This window comes from Vidua macroura, chromosome 6, assembly GCF_024509145.1.
Source record: "Vidua macroura isolate BioBank_ID:100142 chromosome 6, ASM2450914v1, whole genome shotgun sequence".
Classification (NCBI taxonomy): domain Eukaryota; kingdom Metazoa; phylum Chordata; class Aves; order Passeriformes; family Viduidae; genus Vidua; species Vidua macroura.
In genome coordinates this window covers 1,327,206-1,351,199 of record NC_071576.1, presented here as the reverse complement: position 1 = coordinate 1,351,199, position 23,994 = coordinate 1,327,206, and the positions used below count along the sequence as shown (strand labels likewise).

Below are 23,994 nucleotides of genomic sequence, written 5' to 3'. Positions count from 1 at the left end.
TAAACAAGAACCTGGGTTAGTCTTTATTCCTAGGACAAGTTCTAAACAGGAAACTGGGTTAGTCTTATCTTGTATGATGGGTCCTAAACTGGAATCTGGGTTAGTTTGGATGCCTAGGATGGTTCCTAACCTGGATCAATCCTGTCTCTAGGACAGGTCCCACACAAGAACCTGGATTAATCCTGTCTGTAGGAGAGGTCCTAAACAAGAACCTGGATCAATCCTGTCTCTAGGACAGGTCCCACACAACAACCGGGATCAATCCTGTCTCTAGGACAGGTCCCACACAAGAACCTGGATTAATCCTGTCTCTAGGAGAGTTCCCACACAAGAACCTGGATTAATCCTGTCTCTAGGAGAGTTCCCACACAAGAACCTGGATTAATCCTGTCTCTAGGACAGGTCCCACACAAGAACCTGGATTAATCCTGTCTCTAGGAGAGTTCCCACACAAGAACCTGGATTAATCCTGTCTCTAGGAGAGTTCCCACACAAGAACCTGGATCAATCCTGTCTCTAGGACAGGTCCCACACAAGAACCTGGATCAATCCTGGTTCTAGGACAGGTCCCACACAACAACCTGGGTCAATCCTGTCTCTAGGACAGGTCCCACACCAGAACCTGGATCAATCCTGTCTCCAGGCCAGGTCCCACACCAGAACCTCGGTTAATCCTGTCCCTAGGCCTGGTTCCTCCCCTCTAACACCCTTCTGCCCTCGCTGTGTCTCCGCAGACCCGCCGGCGGTGGAGCCGGCGTTCCTGGAGCTGCGGCAGGGCCAGGGCCGCGGCGTCACCATGAGCTGCCGGGTGCTGCGGGCGTACCCCACGCGGGTGCTGAGCTACGAGTGGCGCCTGGGCGGGCGCGTGCTGCGCACGGGCCAGTTCGACCTGCAGGACTCCACGGAGTACACCGTGAGCAGCCTCTCCCGCGACTCCTACGGCATCTACAACTGCAACATCATCAACGAGGCGGGCGCCGGCCGCTGCAGCTTCCTCGTCACAGGTAGGAGGCGTGGAGCTGGGAATTAAGCGGCTTTTTTAGTTGGTTTTGAGTGGTTTTTTTGAAGGAGTTTTAGTCGGTTTGTTCGGTTTTTCCCGGGGGGTTGGAGTTTCTCTCCCGACCCGTGTTCATGGAGGGTTTGGGTTTTGTTGGGTGAGGCTCGATAGACCTCAAGCAACAAAAGGAAGATTCCCAGATTTCGAGTTCGGGATCTCCGGGTTGGGAGTAGCCAGAAGGAGATGAATGGACATGATGGGAATGGCATCCCCTTGGCAGGAATTTCTCACAGCACAAATGTGGTGGGAACACAGCAAATCCCACAGTTCTGGGTGGTTCTGCTCCTTCCAAATGGGATCCAACCTTTGGCTGACACCATTCAGAACCTGCTGGAGGGGTTTTCACAGCCACCAACTTCTCCAAACCTTGGGATTTGAATCCCAAAGGCAGCTCTGAAGGAAAACAGAAAAATAGTTCGGTCTCAAATGAGTAAATTTGGTTCAAACTATTCATCAGGATTTGGGTCCCAGACTGTGGAAATTTATTCCAAGGCAATTATTTTGCCAGGATTGGGGCAGCTGGAGTGGTTTTAGCAAACCACAAAACTGAAAATGAGTCCTAAAATGATTTTATCATGTTTTCCATTTCCCATCCCTCCCTGGGCTCATTTAGGGTTCGTCCCATCCTGCTAATTTATGGTGGATTAAGGATGCTGGAAGTAACACTTTGGCTTTTCTTAGTCTTTTAAAGTTAAAACCGACTTTATTTAGGAAATAATTTCTTTTCCACTGCTCTCAGAGCTGTGTCTCTGTTGTGCTCCCGAATCTCAGCAGCACAGATGGAGTCAAAGCCCTGGGGAACTGAAAACGCTGAAAAAAATGATGAAATGGTTAAAAAGGAGGCTTGGATTTCTCTGGGAATGTGAATAGGGACAAGAAATGGGGGCACTTAGGCATAATTGGAAAAAAAAGCACAATAAATAACTGCAAGGCAGGAATGTGGCAGTTGTGTGGAGCTTTTGTTTTGGGGGGAATAATGGGTTGTTGTAACCCATTTTTAGCTGGTTTATTTCTGGTTTTTCATGCAGGAAAATAGAAATGTGCTGGACTGGGGCTGCAGAAAACCATTGGTATTCTCAGAGAAAGCTTTTCAGTACAGCATTTCATGCAGCCTGGCTTGAAAGATTTATTCTGACCCCCAAGCCTACAGAATCTCGTTTTTTTTTTTTTTTTTTTTTTTTTTTTTCTCCTGTATATTTTGAGCCAGATTGGAGGAGATGAAAGCCAAATAAATCACACGTGGAAAAGGGGGTTAATTTATAGCATCTGGGCCAACACGAGGCAGATGTAACCTGCCAGTCTCTTCAAAATAAATAAGAAGTGACAAGGCAAATTGTGTTTGTGGGGAAGCAGAGCCGAGGTTCATGCTCCTCACAGCTTCACCACCTCGAGATCTTATTCAGGGCTAGATCATATCCAGAGAGCAACAAAAAGTCCATTCCAGGCTGTGGCTTCGGAAAACCCTGTCAGGGCTGGGAGCAAATAAATCAAACTGGATCTGTGAAAGGCAGAGGCGGGAGAGCCTCCCCGAGGGAGGGTTTGGTGCTGGAGAAGGAGGGGGATGAGCACAGGGAGCTTCTCCCTCCCTGGAGCAGCTGCTGAGGTGGCAGAGGTTCCTCCAGGACACACCTGAGCCCTGCAGGGTCACAGCCTGGCCTGGCCTGGCCAGCTGGGGACAGCCCAGGAACGGCTTTTTCACTGTGGTCTGGGCTTATCAGGCAGGGTGGGCTGGTCTCTGTGTTATGCAGGTTCCCAGTTTGCAAAGGAGAGATGAAGTGGGATCTTCTTCTCATTCTTCTTCTTCTTCTTCTTCTTCTTCTTCTTCTTCTTCTTCTTCTTCTTCTTCTTCTTCTTCTTCTTCTTCTTCTTCTTCTTCTTCCTCTTCTTCCTCTTCTCCTTTTTCTCCTTTTTCTTCTTCTTCTCCTTTTTCTTTTCTTTTTCTTTTTCTTTTTCTTTTTCTTTTTCTTTTTCTTTTTCTTTTTCTTTTTCTTTTTCTTTTTCTTTTTCTTTTTCTTTTTCTTTTTCTTTTTCTTTTTCTTTTTCTTTTTCTTTTTCTTTTTCTTTTTCTTTTTCTTTTTCTTTTCCTTTTCTTTTTCTTTTTCTTTTTCTTTCTTTCCTTTTCCTTTTTCTTTTTCTTTTTTCTTTTTCTTTTTCTTTTTCTTTTTTCTTTTTCTTTTTCTTTTTCTTTTTCTTTTTCTTTTTCTTTTTCTTTTTCTTTTTCTTTTTCTTTTTCTTTTTCTTTTTCTTTTTCTTTTTCTTTTTCTTCCCTTTCCTTTCCCTTTCCCTTTCCTTCTCTTTCCCTTTCCCTTTCTCTTTCCTCTTTCTCTTTCTCTTTTCTCTTCTCTTTTCTCTTTCTCTTTCTCTTTCTCTTTCTCTTTCTCTTCCTCTTCCTCTTTCTCTTTCTCTTCTTTCTCTTTTTTTTCTCCTTCTCCTTCTCCTTCTCCTTCTCCTTCTCCTTCTCCTTCCTCCTTCTCCTTCTCCTTCTCCTTCTCCTTCTCCTTCTCCTTCTCCTTCTCCTTCTCCTTCTCCTTCCTCTTCTCCTTCTCCTTCACCTTCTCCTTCCTCTTCTCCTTCTCCTCTTCTCCTCCTCCTCCTCCTCCTCCTCCTCCTTCTTCTTCTTCTTCTTCTTCTTCTTCTTCTTCTCCTTCTTCTTCTTCTTCTCCTTCTTCTTCCTCTTCTTCCTCTCTTCTCCTTTCCTCTTCTCCTTCTCCTTCTTCTCCTTCTCCTTCTCCTTCCTCTTCTCTGTCTCCTTCTCCTCCTCCTCCTCCTCCTCCTCCTTCTTCTTCTCCTTCTTCTTCTTCTTCTCCTTCTTCTTCCTCTTCTTCCTCTTCTTCTTCCTCTTCTTCCTCTTCTTTTTCTCCTCCTTGTCCTTGTCCTCCTCTCCCACTTCTTCTATCTTCTTCCTCATCTTCCTCTTTTTCCTCTTCCTCCTCCTTTTCCTTCTCCTCCTCCTCTTCCTCCTCCTCCTTCTCTTCCTTTTTCTCTTTCCACTTCATCTTCTTCATTGTTCTTTTTCTGCATTAGGACAAGAGGGAACGGCCTTAGGCTGCCCCAGGGAAGGTTAAAGTTGGATATGGGGGGGAAATTCCTCATGGAAAGGGCTGTCAAACACTGCCAGGGGCAGCAGTGGAGTCACAATCCCTGGAATTGTCCAAAAACCATGGACGTGGCTCTTGAGGCCATGGGATAGTGCTGGCTGTGGGGGTGGATTGACAGCCAGACTTGATGTTCCTAAAGGTCCTTTCCAACCTGAATGATTCCATGATTCTCTGTGCCCCTGGGGAGCCAGTTAGGATTAGGATTACCTAGAACTGAGTTTACCTGACAAGTCCTGGTTTGAAATTTCTCCTCAGTTTGGGAAGTTTGACCCCCTTGAGCTGGAATTTGCTCTGCTGGGGCTGCCCTGGGCTGAATTTGTCCCCAAAGTTGTGTCCAAAAAGGGATTTTTAGGTTTTTTTAGACAATATTTTGTACCCTATCCATTAAATTCTTTAATCAGGCCGGATACACATCTGTGTGGGATTCCTTCCTTAATTTCCACCAGGAATCTCTGTCCATAGCGGATGGGGCTGGCTTGGCAGGGCTGCAGATTTAATATTAAAATTCAATATTTCAATTATTCATCACAGCCCTGGGTAGGACTAAACAAAGCTCTAATGTCATTCCATGGACTTAATTCCTTTTATCAACCAACTCCTGATCCCACCAGCGAGGGAAGACAGTTTGGAATATTAATTCCGTGTTGTTCTGGCCTGTGGAATTTTTCTGCTGGGGGATATTGCGTTAATTAATGAGCTCATCTTTAATTATTTACTTTGTCTTACATCACCCCGACAGTGCTTCCAGCCAAGTGCAACATCAAGCCAATCAAGGGCTAATTGGGGAGGGTTTAATTGTTAGCTCGTGATCAGAGCTTTCCCTTTCCTTGGAGCTCTTGGAAGCTCTTTGGAGCTGGCGATGCTGAATTGAGAGCCGAGCAAACCCCGACAATCCAAACATTCCTTCCTTGCCAATACCTCTGGAAGGGATTTTCCCCATCCGCGGCAGCGTTCCGGTGGTGCCAGGAATGATTCAGGTTGGAAAAGACCTCGGACTTGATCCAGTCCAACCTCCCACCACTAATCCATGGGACACTCAGGTACCTCCCATCTCCAGCCTTCCCTTCTCCCAGAAAACTGGGATTTGAGGAGATGGACACTAGATCATCCCTTCTGATGATCCCAGAGGATCCACATGGAAATATTTTGGTTTTCCACATTTTCCCTGATTTTTGGATATTTCAAGTGGCAAAATGGAGCACAGCAAACCTTGGATTGGGTTTACCTCCATCGTGTTTCTTATGGATGGGGCAAGGATGGACCTGTTCCATGAAAGGTCTTGGAATTATGGAATGGTTTGGGTTGGAAAAGGCCATGGGAAGGGACACTCTTAATGGAATCTGGTTGATCCAAGCCCCATCCAACCTGACCTTGGACAATTCCAGGGACGGAATACCCACCCCATCCCTTGGCAAACCCTCTCCATGGATTTAAGTCAACATGAACTCAGATTTAGTGGATTTAGGAATGTTTTGTCCTCTCTTTGGGAAACCATCCTTAGTTTTTTCCCACATTTATGAAGGATGGCTGGTGATCCTTTCATTTTTCCCAATTCCCTGGGAGATTCCCTTTTCCTGCCTTGTCCAAACCACAACTAAACATTGCCCTATAAGATCAGGCACCTCTCCAGGTGCTTTGTTCAGGAATTTCTGCCTCAGTGTTTGTTCTGTGCCCCTGCCACCGTTCCTGGTAGCACCGTGCTCCTCAGCATGGAGCTGGAATCATTTCCAAATTCCCACTGGAACAGAAATCCCAGAGAAGCTGTGGCTGCCGCTTTTGTGAGCTTTAAAATTCCAACTGGAGCAGCAGCACCAGTGTAAAGATCCTTTTCCATTCATCTGCCACAAAAAGGGGTTTTTATTTTAACTAAAAACTTTGGAGATTCCAACAGAGCATCTCCTAAAAATGTCCAGCAGGAAAGATCCTTTCCAAGGCATGCAGAGCATGGGTGTTGTTTTGTTTCCTGCTGAATTCCTGCCTGGATTTGGAGGATTGGGATGAGGAGAAGCTTTGCCAAGCCCTTGGCACAAAATTCTGTCCTGCCCTAAAAACTTGACCAGGGCAACTTAAACCACAGGTGGGAAAGTGGGAACGACAATTCCCACTGGGAAACAGGAATTTTTCATGGATCTCCTGGTCCAATGCCCAGCAAAGGCAGTGGACACTGAGCCATCAAACACCTGCTTGGCAATTATTCCAGTGTGGAAATTTGGGATATTTACTTTGTCAGAGGAGCAGGCAGTGGCAAATTTTAGGGAAGGGGACAAGGTGGGATTGCTGGATCTCAATCCTGCTTTTCCTGTCAGCAGTGAGGAGAGGAAAATGAAGTTAATTCATTCCATCCCGAGGCTGGAGGATTGAATTCCAGGCTGAAGGGAGAGGGTGGCTGAGGTTTTCCCTCTGCTCCAGGTTTATGAATCCTTCCTGCTAGTCTGCCCTCAGGGGAGAAGGAAAATAAAGGGATTTCACCCCAAAAAGTCATTGCTGGATGTGATCCAGAATGCCAGACAGGTCTGGGCTGGAAGAGACCTGAAATCCCATTTTGTTCCACCCCTTTCCATGGGCAGGGACACCTCCCGTTATCCCAGGGGTCCCCAAGCCCCATCCAGCCTGGCTTTGGACCCTTCCAGGGATCCAGGGGCAGCCACGGGGATGGGGCATTCCTTGGAAATCTTCATTTCAGTCCTTTCCTGGTTGCAATTTTGTTTGGTTTCTCCCTCTAAAGTGACTCTTTGTGGGATGTGAGGGAATTGTGGGCTGGCTCAGGAGTGGTTGAGCAGCCTGTTGGATTTGTCAGGAAGTTGGGAGCCCACAGCTGGGAAGGGACAGGGACAGGGAGGTTGAATGCCAAGAGGGGAGAGCTGCAGCTTCCTGGGAAAGCCTGAGAAATTTGGGAAGCCTTGGAGGGCTTGGCTGGAGCTGGGATCCATGGATGGAGCCTGGATGGGCATGGGCAGCCCCAGGTGTGGAGGCAGAGCTGTGGGAATGCTTGGGAATGCTGTGATTCCCATGGGCTGGGGGAGTGTGGTGGTTCTGGTTTGTTAATTTGAGATTTCACAGATTCTGAGATTTTTTTGGCTAATGTGCTAAATGAGTGTGGTGGGTTTAGTGTTGGCTAATCACTAATGTACTCACTTCTTGCTGTGAGGCAGGAAAAGCAGGTTCAAAACTTTAAAAGGGTATAAAGAAAAATTTACGAACAGCAACTAAAAGAAAGAGTAATAAGTGTGTAATGAGAATCAGAACAAAACTTTTAGAATACTTCTTTTCTCTCCAAAACCTTTTCTTTCTTATTGACAGTGTAAAGAAATGAAACTTAAAATTCTAGTAGGTTTACTACTTTTAGACAGGGAGCAGCCTGGCCAGGGCTGGAGTCCATCCAGGGGCCACTCCTGCTCCTTGTGTTGCTCCAAAGATCCCACAGAGCTGCACCCTGTCCTGGCTGCGTTTCCCTGTGCTCTGATCCCATTTTTCCAGGAGCTTCCCCATCTCCCCCCTCCTCAGGGGCCACAGCTCCCTCCCTGTGCCTGTGGTGACACTTCATTATTGATTATTTACAATTCCAGGCCCACATCCCATCCCTTTCCCTGCCCATCCTTCAGGAATCAGGCGTTTGGCACTCCCTGACAAGTGACACCACCTCCCCCTTCCTCACGCGCCATTCCCGTGGGATTTCTGCAGGATTCCCGTGGGATTTCTCTAGGATTCCCACTGGTGACACGTAAATTGTCACCTCCACACTGAGCCAGGGATTTCTTTGGAATTGTGGGCCCCATTCCTTCAGGGATTGCTTCGTGCCAGGCACAGACGTGCACACCTGTAGGGTGTGTGCAGCCATGTAAAAATGAAGGCACGGAATGCTGGCAGGTTTGGACATCTGGGAATGCTTCCCAAATCTCACCCATCCCAGTGTGGGGAGCAGGAATCTCCAGATCCTGCTAAAACTGGATTATTTATCCCTCAAGGCAGCGCCACGCAGCTCACGGCCCCAAACGGATGGAAACGGAGCTGAGGAACATCTCGAGCTCAGCTCCTGGGGTCAGTGGGGATTGGCGGGATTGGGCGAAACATAAACTTTAAGAGATTTAGAGATTTTAGAGGAGCTAAGATTTTAGTTAGAGATAAGCCTTACTAGAGTTAATTAAAATAAAAGGACTCTGTAAGGAGGCCTTGATGAAGTTAAGAGTTAGTAGTTAACTAAGAATTGATTGCTTGTCAACACAATGTTTAATTAGCTGGGTTTATAATGAGGAATATAGAAACTGACAAACAGCTTTTAGGAACATGAGACAATTGTGGGCCTCCTCTGTTCTGAAACCAATTGAAGACAGGGAATGGGAGTTCTACCAAGGTTCATTTGTCATATTTGCATTGAAAAGGTAGAAAGGTCAGAATGAGGAAGACTTCATTTACTTCCTCATTTTGGGACCCCTCCCCATGAAAGGGACCACTGACCCATTTCAAGGAACAAACTACGCATGCTCAATAGCTTTGGGAATGATTAGCATAGGAAGCGAGGAATGGGATGTACCAAAATTATGAATATGTGTTTGTATTTTGGGTATTCAATTCTGGTGTGGATAAAAGGACTCTGGAATCATTGGAAAGGTGCAGTGTGCATTTGGGAGCTGTCCCGCACGCTGCCCGGCGCCGCAATGAACATACACGTTCTAACTTGAAACTGTCAGAGAGTTTTTGTCCGTCACAGCTGGATATTGGTGCTAGATCAATATCCATATTTTTTTTTTAATAAATCACAGGAGTCCCGTGCAGGAGCAGCAGGAATTGCAGGAAGGGGAACGGGAGCTCTTGCAGGGCTCAGCCAGCAGATGTCACGTTTGGGTACCGCTGGGGAGGAGCTGGATCCTTGGGAAAACCCCAGGGAAAGGGAGGAAGCCGGGAAGGGCACCTGGAGAAGGAATCTCGTGGATGCCACTGGAGCATTCCACGTGTTTCTTTCTTTGGGATGTTTGGTTTCTGTGCCTGGAATGGGAACCTCTAAACCCCTTGGAGATGGACAGACCTCAGATAAATTGAAATTTGTGCCCCAATTAGGCATTAAAAAGTTCATTTTATTCCCAAATCACCCCTTCCCTGCAAGTTACAAGATATTCATAATTCTGCAAATATTTTGGGAAGAGATTTTTCTGGGACGGGTGGGAAAGTCTCATCCCCAAGTTCCCAGTGGGATCAGCAGGTATGGAGTTGTCTGTCCCTGGAATTCCCTGGAGCAGCTGCTTCCTCCACCTATTGGGGGGAATATTTATTATTAATATTTTGATATTAATAGACTTTATTAACCTTAACCCTGCTCAAGTGCCTTCAGCTGCTCAGCCCAAACAATCCAAACCTTGGAAGTCATTCCTGGAGGACAGGGAAGGCCCTGGAATTCATTCCTGGAGGATTAAGGGAAGGCCACAAATGCAATAACATCTTTAAGGTTCCTTCCAAGCCAAATAATTCCCTGATTTTCAGCTTCCATGGTTTTGGGGAGGCAGGAGGTGACTGGGATGATCCATCTGCAGGATTGGGATGAGGGGCAGATCCAGGAGGAGACAGATGTTGCCTTCCCCAAATGCAAATAGAGAACAAAACATCTTCTCTTTCTTCCTGCAACCCTTCCATAAAACAGAGATCCTGGAATAAAGCAGAGCACGGGAAGGGGCAGCGTTTTCCATAAATTCAGCATCTCCCACTATTTCACACAGTTAAATGCAGTGTTTTATTTAGGATTTATGCTCTCCCAGCATTGTAAAGATGGAAAGGGCTGGAGCTGAGGCTGCCAAAACGAGAAGCATTTATAAATCTCTGATTTTATTTCCTTTCCCTGAATGTGATAGAGTGGGAGCTGCTCTGCTCAGCGCTCACAGCCAGCTCCTGCCACCAGCAGTGCCACAAACATGAGACAGAGCTGCTGCAAGCCCCAAAACTCCGAGGAACTGGCAGAACTTGATGGGAAGAGGAGGAGGAAACAGATAAAGCAATGATTCCTTGAATGCTCCGTGTCCACACAGTTCCCACTGTTCGTTCCTGCAGGACAGGGAGCCAACACCAGTCCCACCCTCTGGGATCTGGGACATTTAGGGACACAGGGTTTGGGGCACCTGTGGGATTGCTGGGATCCCTGTGCTGCTCTGCTCTCATCCCAGTTGGAATTTGCACTTCCCAGTCCAGCAACAATTCCTTTAAGGGATTATTTTCCTCAGGGATTAATGGCTGAGTGATCCCAAGGGACCACAGGATGAGGAATCCTGGCTGATCATTTTCTCTAGAAGGGACCAGCTGAACCTCTTTCCTTTTATTTTAAAAACCAAAAATCCCCCAGTCTTTAGGAATAAGGAATGTGGAATCCAAGGATGCAGAATGTTTTAGATGCAGATTTTAGGGGCCACAAATTGACAGCTGAGAAATTCAGGTGTCAGAAACAGCTGGTCCTGAGCCAGATTTATTGTCTGAGATCTGAGGATGACAGGGATGGGAACACTTCAGGGAAAGTTGAAAAGTCAAGGAAGACACGGAGCCAACAATGAAATCCCCTTGAAATGTGGAAAACAGCTCCGGCTTTGAAGGCAGGGTGGGAAATGGTCACCGAGAGAGGGATCCGTTTTATCAGAGTGAAATCAAACTCCAGCACCAAGATCTGCTAAAATCTGGAGAACTGGGATAGAAACCACTCTGCCTCCTGGAATCCCATCCCAAGGGATGATAATAAATGATCTTTGAAGCTCTGCATAGGATATTTCAGTCCATTTGGTAAATAAATGGGAATTTGGGGGATTGCAGAGCTGGGAGGGGGATGTTGTTCCCTTGTTTTTAGCAGCTTCAAACCTAGGGACAGAGAGAGGGACTTTGGATAAAGGTCTGGAGTGCCAGGACAAGGGGAATGCCTCAATCCACTTCTGTTCAGGACATTTCTCCATCTTTTAGATCCCAGTGGAGCTTGGGATGGAGCAGCTGAAGTGACTTTTCCCCTTTTCTTGGTTTGTCTAATTCAGTGCCACCGAGATTTCATCCCATTTTTGACCATACACTGGTACAGGGCTGGTGGAAAATGCTTGGGTGCACTGCCTGGAGGGATTGAATGCTGCACAACAAATGCTCATCACTGAAAATGTTCCCCTGGAGAGGAGAAGGCTCCAGAGAGAGCTCATAGCCCCTTGCAGGGCCTGGAGGGGCTCCAGGAGAGCTGGAGAGGGACTGGGGACAAGGGATGGAGGGACAGGACACAGGGAATGGCTTTAGGCTGGGAAAGGGAAGATTTAGATGGGATATTGGGAAGGAATTCCTGGCTGGAATTGCCAGAGCAGCTGTGGCTGCCCCTGGATCCCTGGCAGTGCCCAAGGTCCTGCACCCAGGGACACACAGGGACAGACAGGGACACCCAGGGACACCCAGGGACAGCCAGGGCTGAGGGCCCTCTCAGCTGGGGCTCCTCTCCAGGCTGAGCAGCCCCAGCTCCCTCAGCCTCTCCTGGGCACGGAGATGCTCCAGCCCTTCCTCATCCTCACATCCCTCCTCTGGACCAGACCCAGGAGCTCCAGGTCTCTCCTGTCCTGCTGATCCCAGAGCTGCGCACAGGATCCCCAAGGATGAGACTCCACAAACTCTGGACCACCTGGGCTTTGAGGTGGGAAGCCCATTAAGAGCTGACATCCCAGAAACCTCTCACATTCCTGTCATCCCAGCTAAAAATGATCTTCCCACCCCAAAATCCACATCTTGCCAACCTCCCGACCAGGAGCTGAACTTCCTGTGTGACACAGCCCAAATTCTGCTTCCACTCAAAGCTCTGGGAAGCCTCGGAGACAAACACCAAACCAACGTCCTCACATCCCTCCCCTGGATCATATCCAGGAGCTCCAGGTCCCTCCTCTCCCAAGATCCAGAGCCAAGGGCTTTGGGGACAGGGGACATTTCCCGGTTCCCCATAACTCCCACACTTCCAGAAGCCACCTCTGCTTTCCCTGCACACCAAACCACATCCCCACTTCCCAAAGTTTACAAGGGAAGCTCTCAGTGTTGTGCTGTTGAATTTCCAGCCTCTCCATTCCCAGTGTTGTTTTCACAGGGATTTGGGATAATGCAGCTCTTCAGGCGCCTCATTATTCCCCCAAAGGTGCCGGTGTTGTTCAAGTGCCCCTCCTGTGACAAGTGGCTCATTACGGCTCCTCTCAGTCCCCCCCAGAGATCCCATTATATCCAACAGCAGTGGGAGTGGGAAGAGGATAATTTGCATCCAGCATGAGCTTTTCCCATTATTCCCACTTCTCAGGAACAAGGAAAACAAATCGTCTCGACCGCTGCTCCCTTTTTATCCCCACTGCAGTCCCTTTTTTCCAGCAGCAGTTTTGCTTTGCTCCCTCTCCTTGGAATATTGTTGTTTGCTCCTCCACTCCGGGCTAATTGAAGGTCCTCCTTCCCCGGGAAATTGGGAAAAATATCTTGGCTAAAAGGGCTTTTTATCCTTGGAGAAGAAAAGAGTGGTCGGAGAGAAAAGCTGGATCAATAGGTGCCATGTTGCTGTTTATTCCCAGGATTTTGCCTTTGTTCCTTTGCATTTTGGGGGGCCTTTAAGGCCTTTTTTCCTCCTCTTCTCACTGCTTTTCTGCTGGTGGAAATTGTCCCATTTTGAATTTGAAATCCCTCTCTATTTCCACCTGGGTCAGGGATAGTTTGGAGGAGAAAATCCCTAAATTCAGTGTTTGTTTTGTCACAAACTCCTAAAATCCCAGTTAAGGGCAGGGACTAGTGAATCCATACCTCTCCCATATTCCATATGACAGGCAGGCCATGCTTTCCCAGGTTTTTCCATCCCTTTCCCAATTATCCCCACTGCCAAATCCCTGCAGAAGTATGGATAGAAGTAGAAAGACCTCAAGGCCTTGGATCCTGGGAATGAGGGGCTGGATCTCATCCCTTGGATCCCAGGAATGAAGGGATGGCTGCAGTTGGATCTCAGCCCTTGGATGCTGGGAATGAGGGGTGGCTCCAGTTGGAACCCTTGGATCTGGGAATGCCCAACTGAAGTTATTTCCTGATGATTTCCCTGTGTTTTCCCTCCTTTTCCCGATGGATGGGTGAATTCTTGGCTGGCTGAGTTAATCGCTGGCTGCCTGATTTCCAGTGATGCCCTGAGAAGGCTGCCCTGGAGCAGAGGCTGGATGGAGTCACAGAATAAAGCAGGGATTTATTCAAAGGATCTCCTCCATGGATCCACCTTGGGCAGCACCAGAGCCCAGCCAGGGCTGCAGCCAAGAGGAACCAAAATGGTCCCAAAATGCACGAGCGCTCCCGGGGGCTCTCACTGGGATCAGCTCTGCTCCATTTGCACCTTGCAGTTCATTGTCCCATTCCAGCTTTAGCCCAGGCACTCCCATCCTGCTTGTTTTTCTCTCTCCAGCCCACGCTGTTTGTGCTCCTGGGCCTGAGCTTTGGATCATTTGTCCTTGGTGCCCAGCTGGAGCAGGAATTGTTTTGTCTCCCTGCTCTGTCCAGAGAGCTCACCAGATGAAGCTCAGACCCGCACATTAAAACAGCACAGAATGTGAAAAATAGAAAAGCTAAACCTGAGGCATCACTGCTTTCCCTAATTCCATCCTTTTCCCCCAGGAAAAGCCTACGCCCCGGAATTCTACTATGACACGTACAACCCGCTGTGGCAGAACCGGCCGCGGGTCTACTCCTACAGCCTGCAGTGGACGCAGATGAATCCCGGCGCCGTGGATCGCATCCTGGCCTACCGGCTGGGCATCCGCCAGGTGGGACGGGAATCGCCCGCGCGGGGCTCGCCTTCGGAGCCTCCCGGGCTCGGGGGTATCGGCCGGGCCCGCAGGGAGCGCTGCTTTCTTTCATGTTAGCTCGTGTTATGATATGTATGTTTTGTTATGTTACATTATGCATGTTACGTTACGGTACGTTACGTTATCTCATATTATGTTACATTATGTATGTTATGTTATGCTGTTATGTATGTTATGTTATGTTATGTTATGTTACGTTACGCTACGTTACGTTACGTTACGTTACGTTACGTTACGTTATGTTACGTTACGCTACGTAATGTTATGTTATGTTATGTTATGTTATGTTATGTTATGTTATGTTATGTTATGTTATGTTATATTACGTTACATTATCTCATGTTACGTTACAATATGTATGCTATGTTATGCTATGTTATGTATGTTATGTTATGTTATGTTATGTTATGTTATGTTATGTTACGTCACATCATTTGTTTTTTATTTCATTTCATTTTCTGTTATTTTACTTCCACTTATTTTATTTTTTAAATGTCATTTTACTATATTTTACTCTTATTTTCTTGTTTTATTTCACTTTTTTAACTTCATTTTATTTCATTTGACTTTTTTATATTTATATTATTTTATCCTACATTACTTTTATTTTATTTTTTTACCTTATTTTATTTTACTTTATTCTATTTTTATCTTATTTTATTTTTTATTTTATTTTATTATTTCATTTCATGTTATCTTACATTATTTATTTTTACTTAATTTCATTTTGTTATTTTATTTTATTTTATTTTATTTTATTTTATTTTATTTTATTTTATTTTATTTTATTTTATTTTATTTTATTTTATTTTATTTTATTTTATTTTATTTTATTTTATTTTATTTTTGGAGAGCCTTTGGGCTCTGTGAGCTTCCTGGTGGGACCTCACTTCACCTGCCCGTGGCACTCTGGGATTTGCTTTGGGATTTATTTGGTGGCCGAAGGAATCAGCCATAAACCTGGGACATGTGGCACTGTCAGGACATCTGGTCTGGATCCTGGAGCAGCTCCAAATCCTCCTGCATGGGGCATTGTTGGAAAAGGGAGTGTGGAGCACAGGGAATTTCCATTCCAAGGGCACTGCTGAGCACAGCCCTTCCATTTGGAGCTGAAGGATGGGGACAACCTTGGTGTCCCATCAGGGAACTGCCTGGATTTGGTCACCCTCAGCTTCCTTGGGAATGTGCCGAGGTCTGCCAAGACATTCCTGCACAGGAGGGACATTTTTCCATCTCCTCAAGAGCCGTCTGAAGAATATTCCAACAGTAATGCATTCCATGGATGCATTTTTGCATTGCATTTCTGCATTTCAACGATGCATTTTTGGATTTGGCTTTGGAATCAGTGACCCAGATTCTTCCAGGGTGGTTTTTTTTGGTTTTTCTTTTCTTTTGGGTGTGGTTTTTTTGTTGTTTTTTTTTTTTTTTTTGGTTGGTTGGTTGGTTGGTTGGTTGGTTGGTTTTTTTGGGGTTTTTTCGGGTTTTTTTTTTTGTTTGTTTGTTTTTGGGGGGGGGGGTTGTTTTTTTGCTTTTCCAAGCATCCCTGTGTGTATTCCCTGGCCAGCCTTTGGGGACACCAACACTCCAGGAGTTTATTTTATTCAGCATCCAATCATGGAATATTTCAGTCAGAAAAGCCCTCTCAGACCAGCAAATCCAATCCACGTCCCCAAGTGCCACATCCACACTTCCAGGATGGCAACTCCAGCAGTTCCCTGGGCAGCTTGTTCCAAGAAAACATTTCCCAAACGTTTAAAAAATGGTCCCAAATGCCCCTCAGAGGGTTTCTCTGCTCCTGGAAGTTTATCCACCCAGACAAAACCACTTTTGGACCTCCCCTGCCTCACGGAGCTCAGTTTGGAGCAGCTGTGAATATCCTCGTGCTTTTCCAGGAGCAGTGAGGGAAGAGAGAGGGAGTTGCCAGAGTGTGGATATTCTCTGCTTAATTAATTACAGCATAATGCAAATAAATGCTCCAGGAACTTCTCCCATTTTTCCTCAGAGCTACATAAATATTCCCAAACCACTGGACAATTTTTATTGCAGCTTCACCAAAGTCAATTCCTCACTGTTGGAAAATTGTAAATCCAAACTTTATTCCCCACCTGAGTTTCATCCTTATCTTTGTGAGGAAAAGGGTTTTGATTATGAGCCTCTTTTCCTTTCAAAAATTCCTTTTCCAGCCAAATCCTGGTTCTAACGGTAACAGCTCCATTCCTGCAGCTGCTCCAGCCACCTCTGGCTCCCTCTGGCACCGCGTGGAGATGTTCCCTTCCCACACTTTGCCTGTCCCCGAAGCCAGAATTCCATTTCTTCCCAATAAGTGACAACGTTTAGCGACTCCCAGCATCCGAGCGGGCGCCTCCGGCTCTCTGATATTTCCTGTCAGCAGGATGAAGGCAAATTGAACCAGGGAGACTTTTCCAGAGCAGCCAGGAAGGGCGTGCAGCTCTGATCTCCGCGGTGGCTGCTCGCAGCAGGTGACAGCGGGTGACAGCCGCGGCCCCGCAGCCGCGGTGACCTAGAAAAGGAGCAGTTCCGCCGTGAAGGAGTCATAAAAATTCAGCTGCTCCCTGTAAACCAGAGAGCAGCTTGTTCCAGCTTGTTCCATAAAAGATTCAAGCTCCCACCTTTCCTTTATTCCCAGCCCCGGGAGACCGCGGTGTCCGCGGGTTGGGAATGAGAATCTCTTCAAACAGCCCCAAGCAGGGCACGGCTCTGGCGCTTCCTCCTGGTTGGATTTGTGTGGATTTTTGACTTCTGCTGTCACTCGGCGCTGAGCAGGGACAGGTGGATTCAAATATCCTGGGAAAGGGTTCCTGGGAAGGCTGAGCAGTCTCTGGCTGAAAACGGAGACGGGAATTTTCTGTCAGTGCCGCGGCACAGATCCCACAGCCCTGGATGAATGGCTATGGATAAAGGGAGTGAGGGTACATTTATTGCCTTTCTGATTAAAGAATCCCAGATTCCCAAAATGCTGTGGCTTAGAAGCCTGAATCCCACCCGTTCCCACCCCTGCCATGGCAGGGACACCTCCCACTGTCCCAGGCTGCTCCAGCCCCAGTGTCCAGCCTGGCCTTGGGCACTGCCAGGGATCCAGGGGCAGCCACAGCTGCTCTGAGAATTCCAGCCCAGCTCCTCTCCCAGCCAGGAATTCCTTCCCAATATTCCATCTATCCCTACTTTCTCACAGTTTGAAGCCATTCCCCCTGGGTCCTGGCACTCCAGACCTTTATCCAAAGTCCCTCTCTCTGTCCCTAGGTTTGAAGCTGCTAAAAACAAGGGAACAACATCCCCCTCCCAGCTCTGCAATCCCCCAGATTCCCATTTATTTACCAAATGGACTGAAATATCCTAATGCAGAGCTTCGAAGATCATTTATTATCATCCCTTGGGATGGGATTCCAGCAGGCAGAGTGGTTTCTATCCCAGTTCTCCAGATTTTAGCAGATCTTGGTGCTGGAGCTTGATTTCACTCTGATAAAAAGGATCCCTCTCTTGGTGACCATTTCCCACCCTGCCTTCAAAGCCGGAGCCGTTTTCCACATTTCAAGGGGATTTCATTGTTGGCTCCGTGGCTTCCTTGACTTTTCAACTTTCCCTGAAGTGTTCCCATCCCTGTCATCCTCAGATCTCAGACAATAAATCTGGCTCAGGACCAGCTGTTTCTGACACCTGAATTTCTCAGCTGTCAATTTGTGGCCCCTAAAATCTGCATCTAAAACATTCTGCATCCTTGGATTCCACATTCCTTATTCCTAAAGACTTGGGAATTTTAGTTTCTTGAAAAAACGGGGGGGAAAGAGATTTTTTTGTTGTTGTTGTATGTATCACAGAAATAATGATGATAAACATTATAAAATAATGAAATAATAGAAATTAATGGGAGGAGCAAGTCCAGGAGGATTATTGATATAATCCTGCAAGAAGGAAGTCGATTACATGCCCAGGATTGTTCTCCTGGATTAGGAGTGGTTTAATTGGGAAAGACTGTGCCCACTGTTGAAAGGGCTTTAGAGCAGAAAAGGAAGGCAAAGAGGTTTAGCATGCAGCTGCCAAATCAGTGAATCCTGGAATACCCTGAGTTGGAGGGATCCCAAGGATCATCCAGCCCAACTCCTGTCCCTGCCCAGACCCCCAGCAACCCCACCCTGGGCACCCCTGGCAGCGGTGTCCAAAGGCTCCTGGAGCTCTGGCAGCACAGGGCCGTGCCCATTCCCTGGGGAGCTGTTCCAGTGCTGATTCCACCTTTTTGGGGAAGAGCCTTTCCCTGAAATCCATCCTAAACCTCTCTTGGAACATCTGAATTTCCTCCTGTCCTGTTGCTGTTCCCTGGGAGCAGAGCCCCACTCCCACTTGGGACACTTAGGATCAGTTTGTCCCAGGCTCGCGCCAAGCCTCGCCTGCCCAGTCTGGGCTGGGTTTGAGCTGCTGTTCCCAGCTGGATCCACAGGAGCCGGGAGCCACCTCTGCAGGAGAGCAGGGAGGCAGGACCAGCTCCACACGGAAAGACACGTCAGGGTGTGGGGCTCTGCTGGCTGTGAAAATATTAATTAAAGAGAGAAATGAGGGAAAATGAGGGGAATTGCGTGAGGAGCAGCTGAGGGCACTGGGATGGTGCAGCTGGAGAGGAGGAGACTGAGGGGAGACCTCACTGTGGTCCTCAACATCCTCCTGAGGGCAGCTCCGATTTCAGTTCTCTGGGAGAGGGACAGGACCCAGGGAACGGCCAGGGAATGTTTAGGGTGGATTTTAGGAAAGGTTCTTCCCCCAGAGGGTGGAATCAGCCCTGGAAAAGCTCCCCAGGGAATGGGCACAGCCCCGAGGCTGCCAGAGCTCCAGGAGGGTTTGGACAACGCCCTCAGGGATGGCCAGGGCGGGATTTTGGGGGGTCTGTGCAGGGACAGGGGCTGCACTGGATGATCCTTGGGATCCCTTCCCATGCAGGATATTCCACAATTCCGTGATTCTCTGCCATCAAGAACTGGCCATCCCTTACAGCTTGCCTGAATCCCAGCTATTTGTCACTGAGTCATTCCAAATCCATCCTTGGGAATGAAGATGACACAGGAGCCACTCCTCAATTTTATATTCTCACCTGGATTACTCTGATTATATTCCAGTCAGGATTATGAAAGAAAAGCAGGAATAACACAAATTTTCCCTAGGAAATCCCTAGGAATCTTCCCTGTGTGATGTGCAAATGGAATATTTGCAAATATTCCATTTGTCCATGAGCCGAACAGCCCGATTTTAGATATAAAACTTCCAAAGAAATCTCTTATTTTTTAAGGAAAATCTATCTGTATGGTTATAAATGGCAAAGAAATGACTTTAAACACCGCCACAGTTTTTTATGGAGTATCCAATGGATTCATTGATTTTGTCGTTAATTTTTTTTGTCATCAACTAACGTTGTCATTAATTAAAGAGATTCTTGTCCAGCTGGTGGAGTCAATGAAGGAATTTGTGCTGGGAATCAATAGGCCACGAACAACAGAGTGAGGAGATGTTTATTTTTTATGAACATATCTGAACACGCAAGGAATCAATCTTTAATCATCCCAGAGGATTGACTCCTCAGGAAATCCAGAATTCCAAGGCTTTAAGAGAATAGAGGTTTCCAACAAAAGACAAGGAATAAATCTCCTTTTATTGGCAGCACTGGGGTGGTTCCAACCTTCTGGAATAAAAATCTGCCCCGTTTACACCCCCTTGTTGCTTTTCTGTCTCCTTTGGGAACAAAGATTCCTAAATATTCCAAGGAAAAAAGGAGTCCTGACCTACAGAAACTTTCAGTGCTCCACGTTGCCAGAGTGTGGAGATTCTCTGCTTAATTAATTACAGCATAATGCAAATAAATGCTCCAGGAACTTCTCCCATTTTTCTTCAGAGCTACATAAATATTCCCAAACCACTGGAAAATTGTTATTGCAGCTTCACCAAAGTCAATTCCTCACCGTTGGAAATTTGTAATTCCAAAGTCTCTTCCCCACCTGAGTTTCAGCCTTGTCTTTGTGAGGGAAAGGGCTTTGATTATGAGACTCTTTTCCTTTCAAAAATTCCTTTTCCAACCAAATCCTGGTTCTTATGGATATTCTGGCTCTGGACACAGGGATTGAGGTGCAAGGTTGTGTCTCATGATTGTTTCTTGTGGATTTTCTCTTGGAAGCCTCAATCTTGGTTTTTTTTCATGGAAAAAAGCACAGGTTCAACGTTAGGGATGGGCTGCACTGGGAATTTTGGGAAGAGGTGGTGAGGATTTGGCTCTTTCCCATCCAGGGGAGCCAAGGTGATTCCAAAGGAAACAGTTTTGGATTCTTCCAGCTTGGAATCAGAGCATCTCCAGCTCGGTGCTGGGAGTTTCCAGCACCCCAGGGCATTGTAGGAATTAAATCCTACTTTTATGGAGTCCTGGACTCCATTTACTTCCATTTATTTCCATATTTTTCAGTCCAGGTTGTTGGTGTTTCCCAAGTTTGGGAAGCAGCTCCTGGGATTATGGTGCCATTTCCAATGCTGGGTTGGTTTTCCAAGTGGGAAAACCAAAGGTGGGTGTGGCAGATCCTGAATTTCTTTATTTATCAATATTTATCAATATTTATATTTATCAATATATTTATATATATATTATTTATATGTAGTTTTATTATTTGTATATTGATATGTTTGTATATTGATATGTTGATCTATTTATGTATGTATATATTTATTTTATTATTTTATTTGTATAATTTTATGTATTTATAATTTTTTAATATTTGTGTATTTATATATTAATTTTTATATATGTATTTGTTCCACAGCATAGCTGGAAAATCAGGATTGCTTTCCATCCAACACAGCAACAATTTTCTGTTGTTTCAGATTTTTTTTTTTCCTCTGGTTTCCATGGTGAAAAATAAGGATTAGACCAGAGCTGGTGTTGATTGCAAGGGGAAAAAAAAATCAAAATCTGTGTTGCTTCCTATGGAGAAATATCAGTATCCAACCCTGGTTTTGGAGGGATGATCCTGAAAGGAAAAATCCAATTGTTTTCCTTTCTGAAAGGAGAAAATAATGGAGATTTTATTGCTTCTGGAAGGCAGGGCAAGAATTCAAAGCAGAGGCTGAATTTGGTAGAAATTCATGTCTGGTTTGGGTAACTGCAAATTTTCCTCGTTAATTATTGAAATTCTTTGGGAAATCTCTGTTTCTGTGGTTCCTTATCCAAAGATGAGGTGGAATAGGGAATACTTTTAATTTTTGTCCTACTGTGCTCACAGATATCATTGACATAATGAAATGAAAAAGATTATTCTATTTATTTTTTAAAACTTAATCACCACAAGCTCACCCTTGCTCCTTGGCTGTAATCCCTGCCTGATGAGCATCCAAAATCCTCAGGAATTGGGGTGACGCCCGACTTTTCCTGTCCCAAAACACATCCAAGGGCCATCGGACCTCTGGAAGGAAAATTCCCGATTTTTGGTGTGGTTTGTTAGAGAAATTCTCCACAGTGGGATAACTCAGGAAGTTCATTCCTTGTTCCATCTCTCATTCTTCTGGAATTTTGAAGGTTGCCCAGGTCTGCTCTGCTTTCTAAGGTGAAGACAAATCCCAAAACCTCCGACCTTTGAATCCTTTGGATTCCAGGCTGGACAACAATTTTGAAAGGAAAAAGTTTTTTCCTTTCCAAAGGAAAGATCTTTCAGATTTTGACAAGCTAGTTTTAAGTGTAAAACACTGATTTTTTTAAAAATTGAGGATTTAAAATTTTTTAAATGCCACAAGATCCACTCGGTGTTTCTGGGTCACCCCAAACTGGCCCTTGCTCCTTGGCTGTAATCCCTGCCTGATGAGCATCCAAAATCCTCAGGAATTGGGGTGACACCCGACTTTTCCTGTCCCAAAACACATCCAAGGGCCATCGGACCTCTGGAAGGAATATTCCCGATTTTTGGTGTGGTTTGTTAGAGAAATTCTCCACAGTGGGATAACTCAGGAAGTCCATTCTTTGTTCCATCTCTAATTCTTCTGGAATTTTGCCCAGGCTCTGCTCCCACACACTTTTCCTGCCCCAAAACCCATCCAAGTGCCGTTTGGTTTCTGTGGGGAGACAATGGGCAGCTGGCAGGGAAGGAGTGCCCTCTGGCAGAAATATTCCCAATTTTCAGTGTGGTTTGTTACAGAAACATTCCATGGTGGGATACTTCAAGAAGTTCATCCCTTGTTGAATCCCTTGTTGTATCCCTCGTTGATTCTTCCGGAATTTTGAAGGTTGCCCAGGTCTGCTCTGCTTTCTAAGGTGAAGCCAAATCCCAAAACGCCTGACCTTTGGATTTTTTGGATTTTTTGGGTTGCAGGCCGGCCAGCAGCGCTGGTGGGAGCAGGAGATCACGGTGAACGGGAACATCCAGAAGGGGGAATTGATCACCTACAACCTGACGGAGCTCATCAAGCCCGAGGCCTACGAGGTCCGCCTGACGCCCATCACCCGATTTGGGGAGGGCGACTCCACCATCCGGGTCATCAAATACAGCGGTGAGGATCCAAAACCCAAGGAAAAGGGGGTTGGGAATGTTCTGGGTCACCCGGAACGGCGTGGCTGTTCCCACTCCTGGGATAATGTCACGAGCATGGTCATGAGCGTGGTCATCAAAAGGATGGGGAGAAACGGGGACAGAGGGAAATCTTCACCTCTTGGATGATTCAGAACAACAAAAACATCCAACTAATTAAATTCTGGACAGCCAGACCCCAAAATCCCATCAATTTTTTGTGGGAAATAGGGAAAAGTTGGAATAAATTAATGCAAACTTCATGAGATTTCAAGCTGATTCTTCATGAGTTTTGAAGAAAAATTTACAAAGGTTTTTTTCCAGAATGAGCAGGTTTTATTTTAATGTGAATTATTGTCTTTAAAAAACCCCAGTGACTGTGCTCCTATGGAAGATTATAAAATCTATAACTTTATGTAAGAAATAATGGAAAGACTTTATAAATTTCCCACATCATGAGTGTGGTCATCCCAAAAGGAAGGGGAGAAATGGGGACAGAGGAAAATCTTAATCTCTGGGATGATTCAGAACAACAAAAATATCCAACTAATAAAATTCTGGACAGCCAAACCCCAAAATCCCATCAATTTTTTGTGAAAAATAAGGAAAATTTGGAATAAATTAATGCCAACTACGTGAAATCAGAGATTTCAAGTTGATTCTTGATGAGTTTTGAAGAAAAATTTACAAAGGTTTTTTTCCAGAATGAGCAGGTTTTATTTTAATGTGAATTATTGTCTTAAAAAAACCCCAGTGACTGTGCTACTATGGAAGATTATAAAATCTATAAATTTATGTAAGAAATAATGGAAAGACTTTATAAATTTCCCACGTCATGAGTGTGGTCATCCCAAAAGGAAGAGGAGAAATGAGAACAGAGGAAAATCTTCACCTCTCATAACAACAAAATCACCCAAACAAAATAATTCTGGACAGGAAAACCCCAGAATCCCATCCTTTTTTTTTTTTTTTTTCGTGGGAAATAAGGAAAAAATTGAATAAATGGATGCCAACTTCATCAAACAGCATACTTAGAGTTGATTCTTGTTTTGAAGGATGAGTTTTAAAGAAAAACCTGCAAACAAAGTTGTTTTTTTCCCCCAGAATGAGCAGTTTTTATTTTAATGTGAATTACTGTCTTTAAAAAAACAGCAGCTGTTTGTAGTCCTTTGCAAGATGATATAATCTATAAATTTATATAAGGAATAATGGAAGGGCTTTATAAATTTTCCCTCTAAAAGGTCACCCTGACAAAGATTAATCCACTTCAATTTAACAAGAAAAACACAATATCCATACATCCTGTTTGCTGTATTCCCAGAAAATCAATACTCTGTTAAATCCTTCCAAATACTTATTTTTGGGGTTTTATTTAATGAATATCTGAATTTCTCTTTTTATTTTGATTTTATGCTGTAAAAGTTGCAATGAATGAGCAAGAAGGACCTTAAAGAAGAGGTGGAAGGATCCCTAAATTCCATAATTCCATAATTCCTTAA

The 23,994-nt window shown here is 45.5% G+C and overlaps 1 protein-coding gene across 1 annotated transcript in view; it reads left to right on the top strand.

Moving 5' to 3' along the window:
• The window catches only part of MDGA2 (MAM domain containing glycosylphosphatidylinositol anchor 2), a 207,523-nt gene that overhangs the window by 158,262 nt on the left and 25,267 nt on the right, over nt 1–23,994 (top strand). The window contains exons 9-11 of the mRNA XM_053980828.1: nt 735–1,004; nt 13,765–13,913; nt 22,301–22,478. Of these exons, the coding sequence (XP_053836803.1) occupies nt 735–1,004; nt 13,765–13,913; nt 22,301–22,478 (597 nt within the window). The remainder of the gene's footprint in view (nt 1–734; nt 1,005–13,764; nt 13,914–22,300; nt 22,479–23,994) is intronic.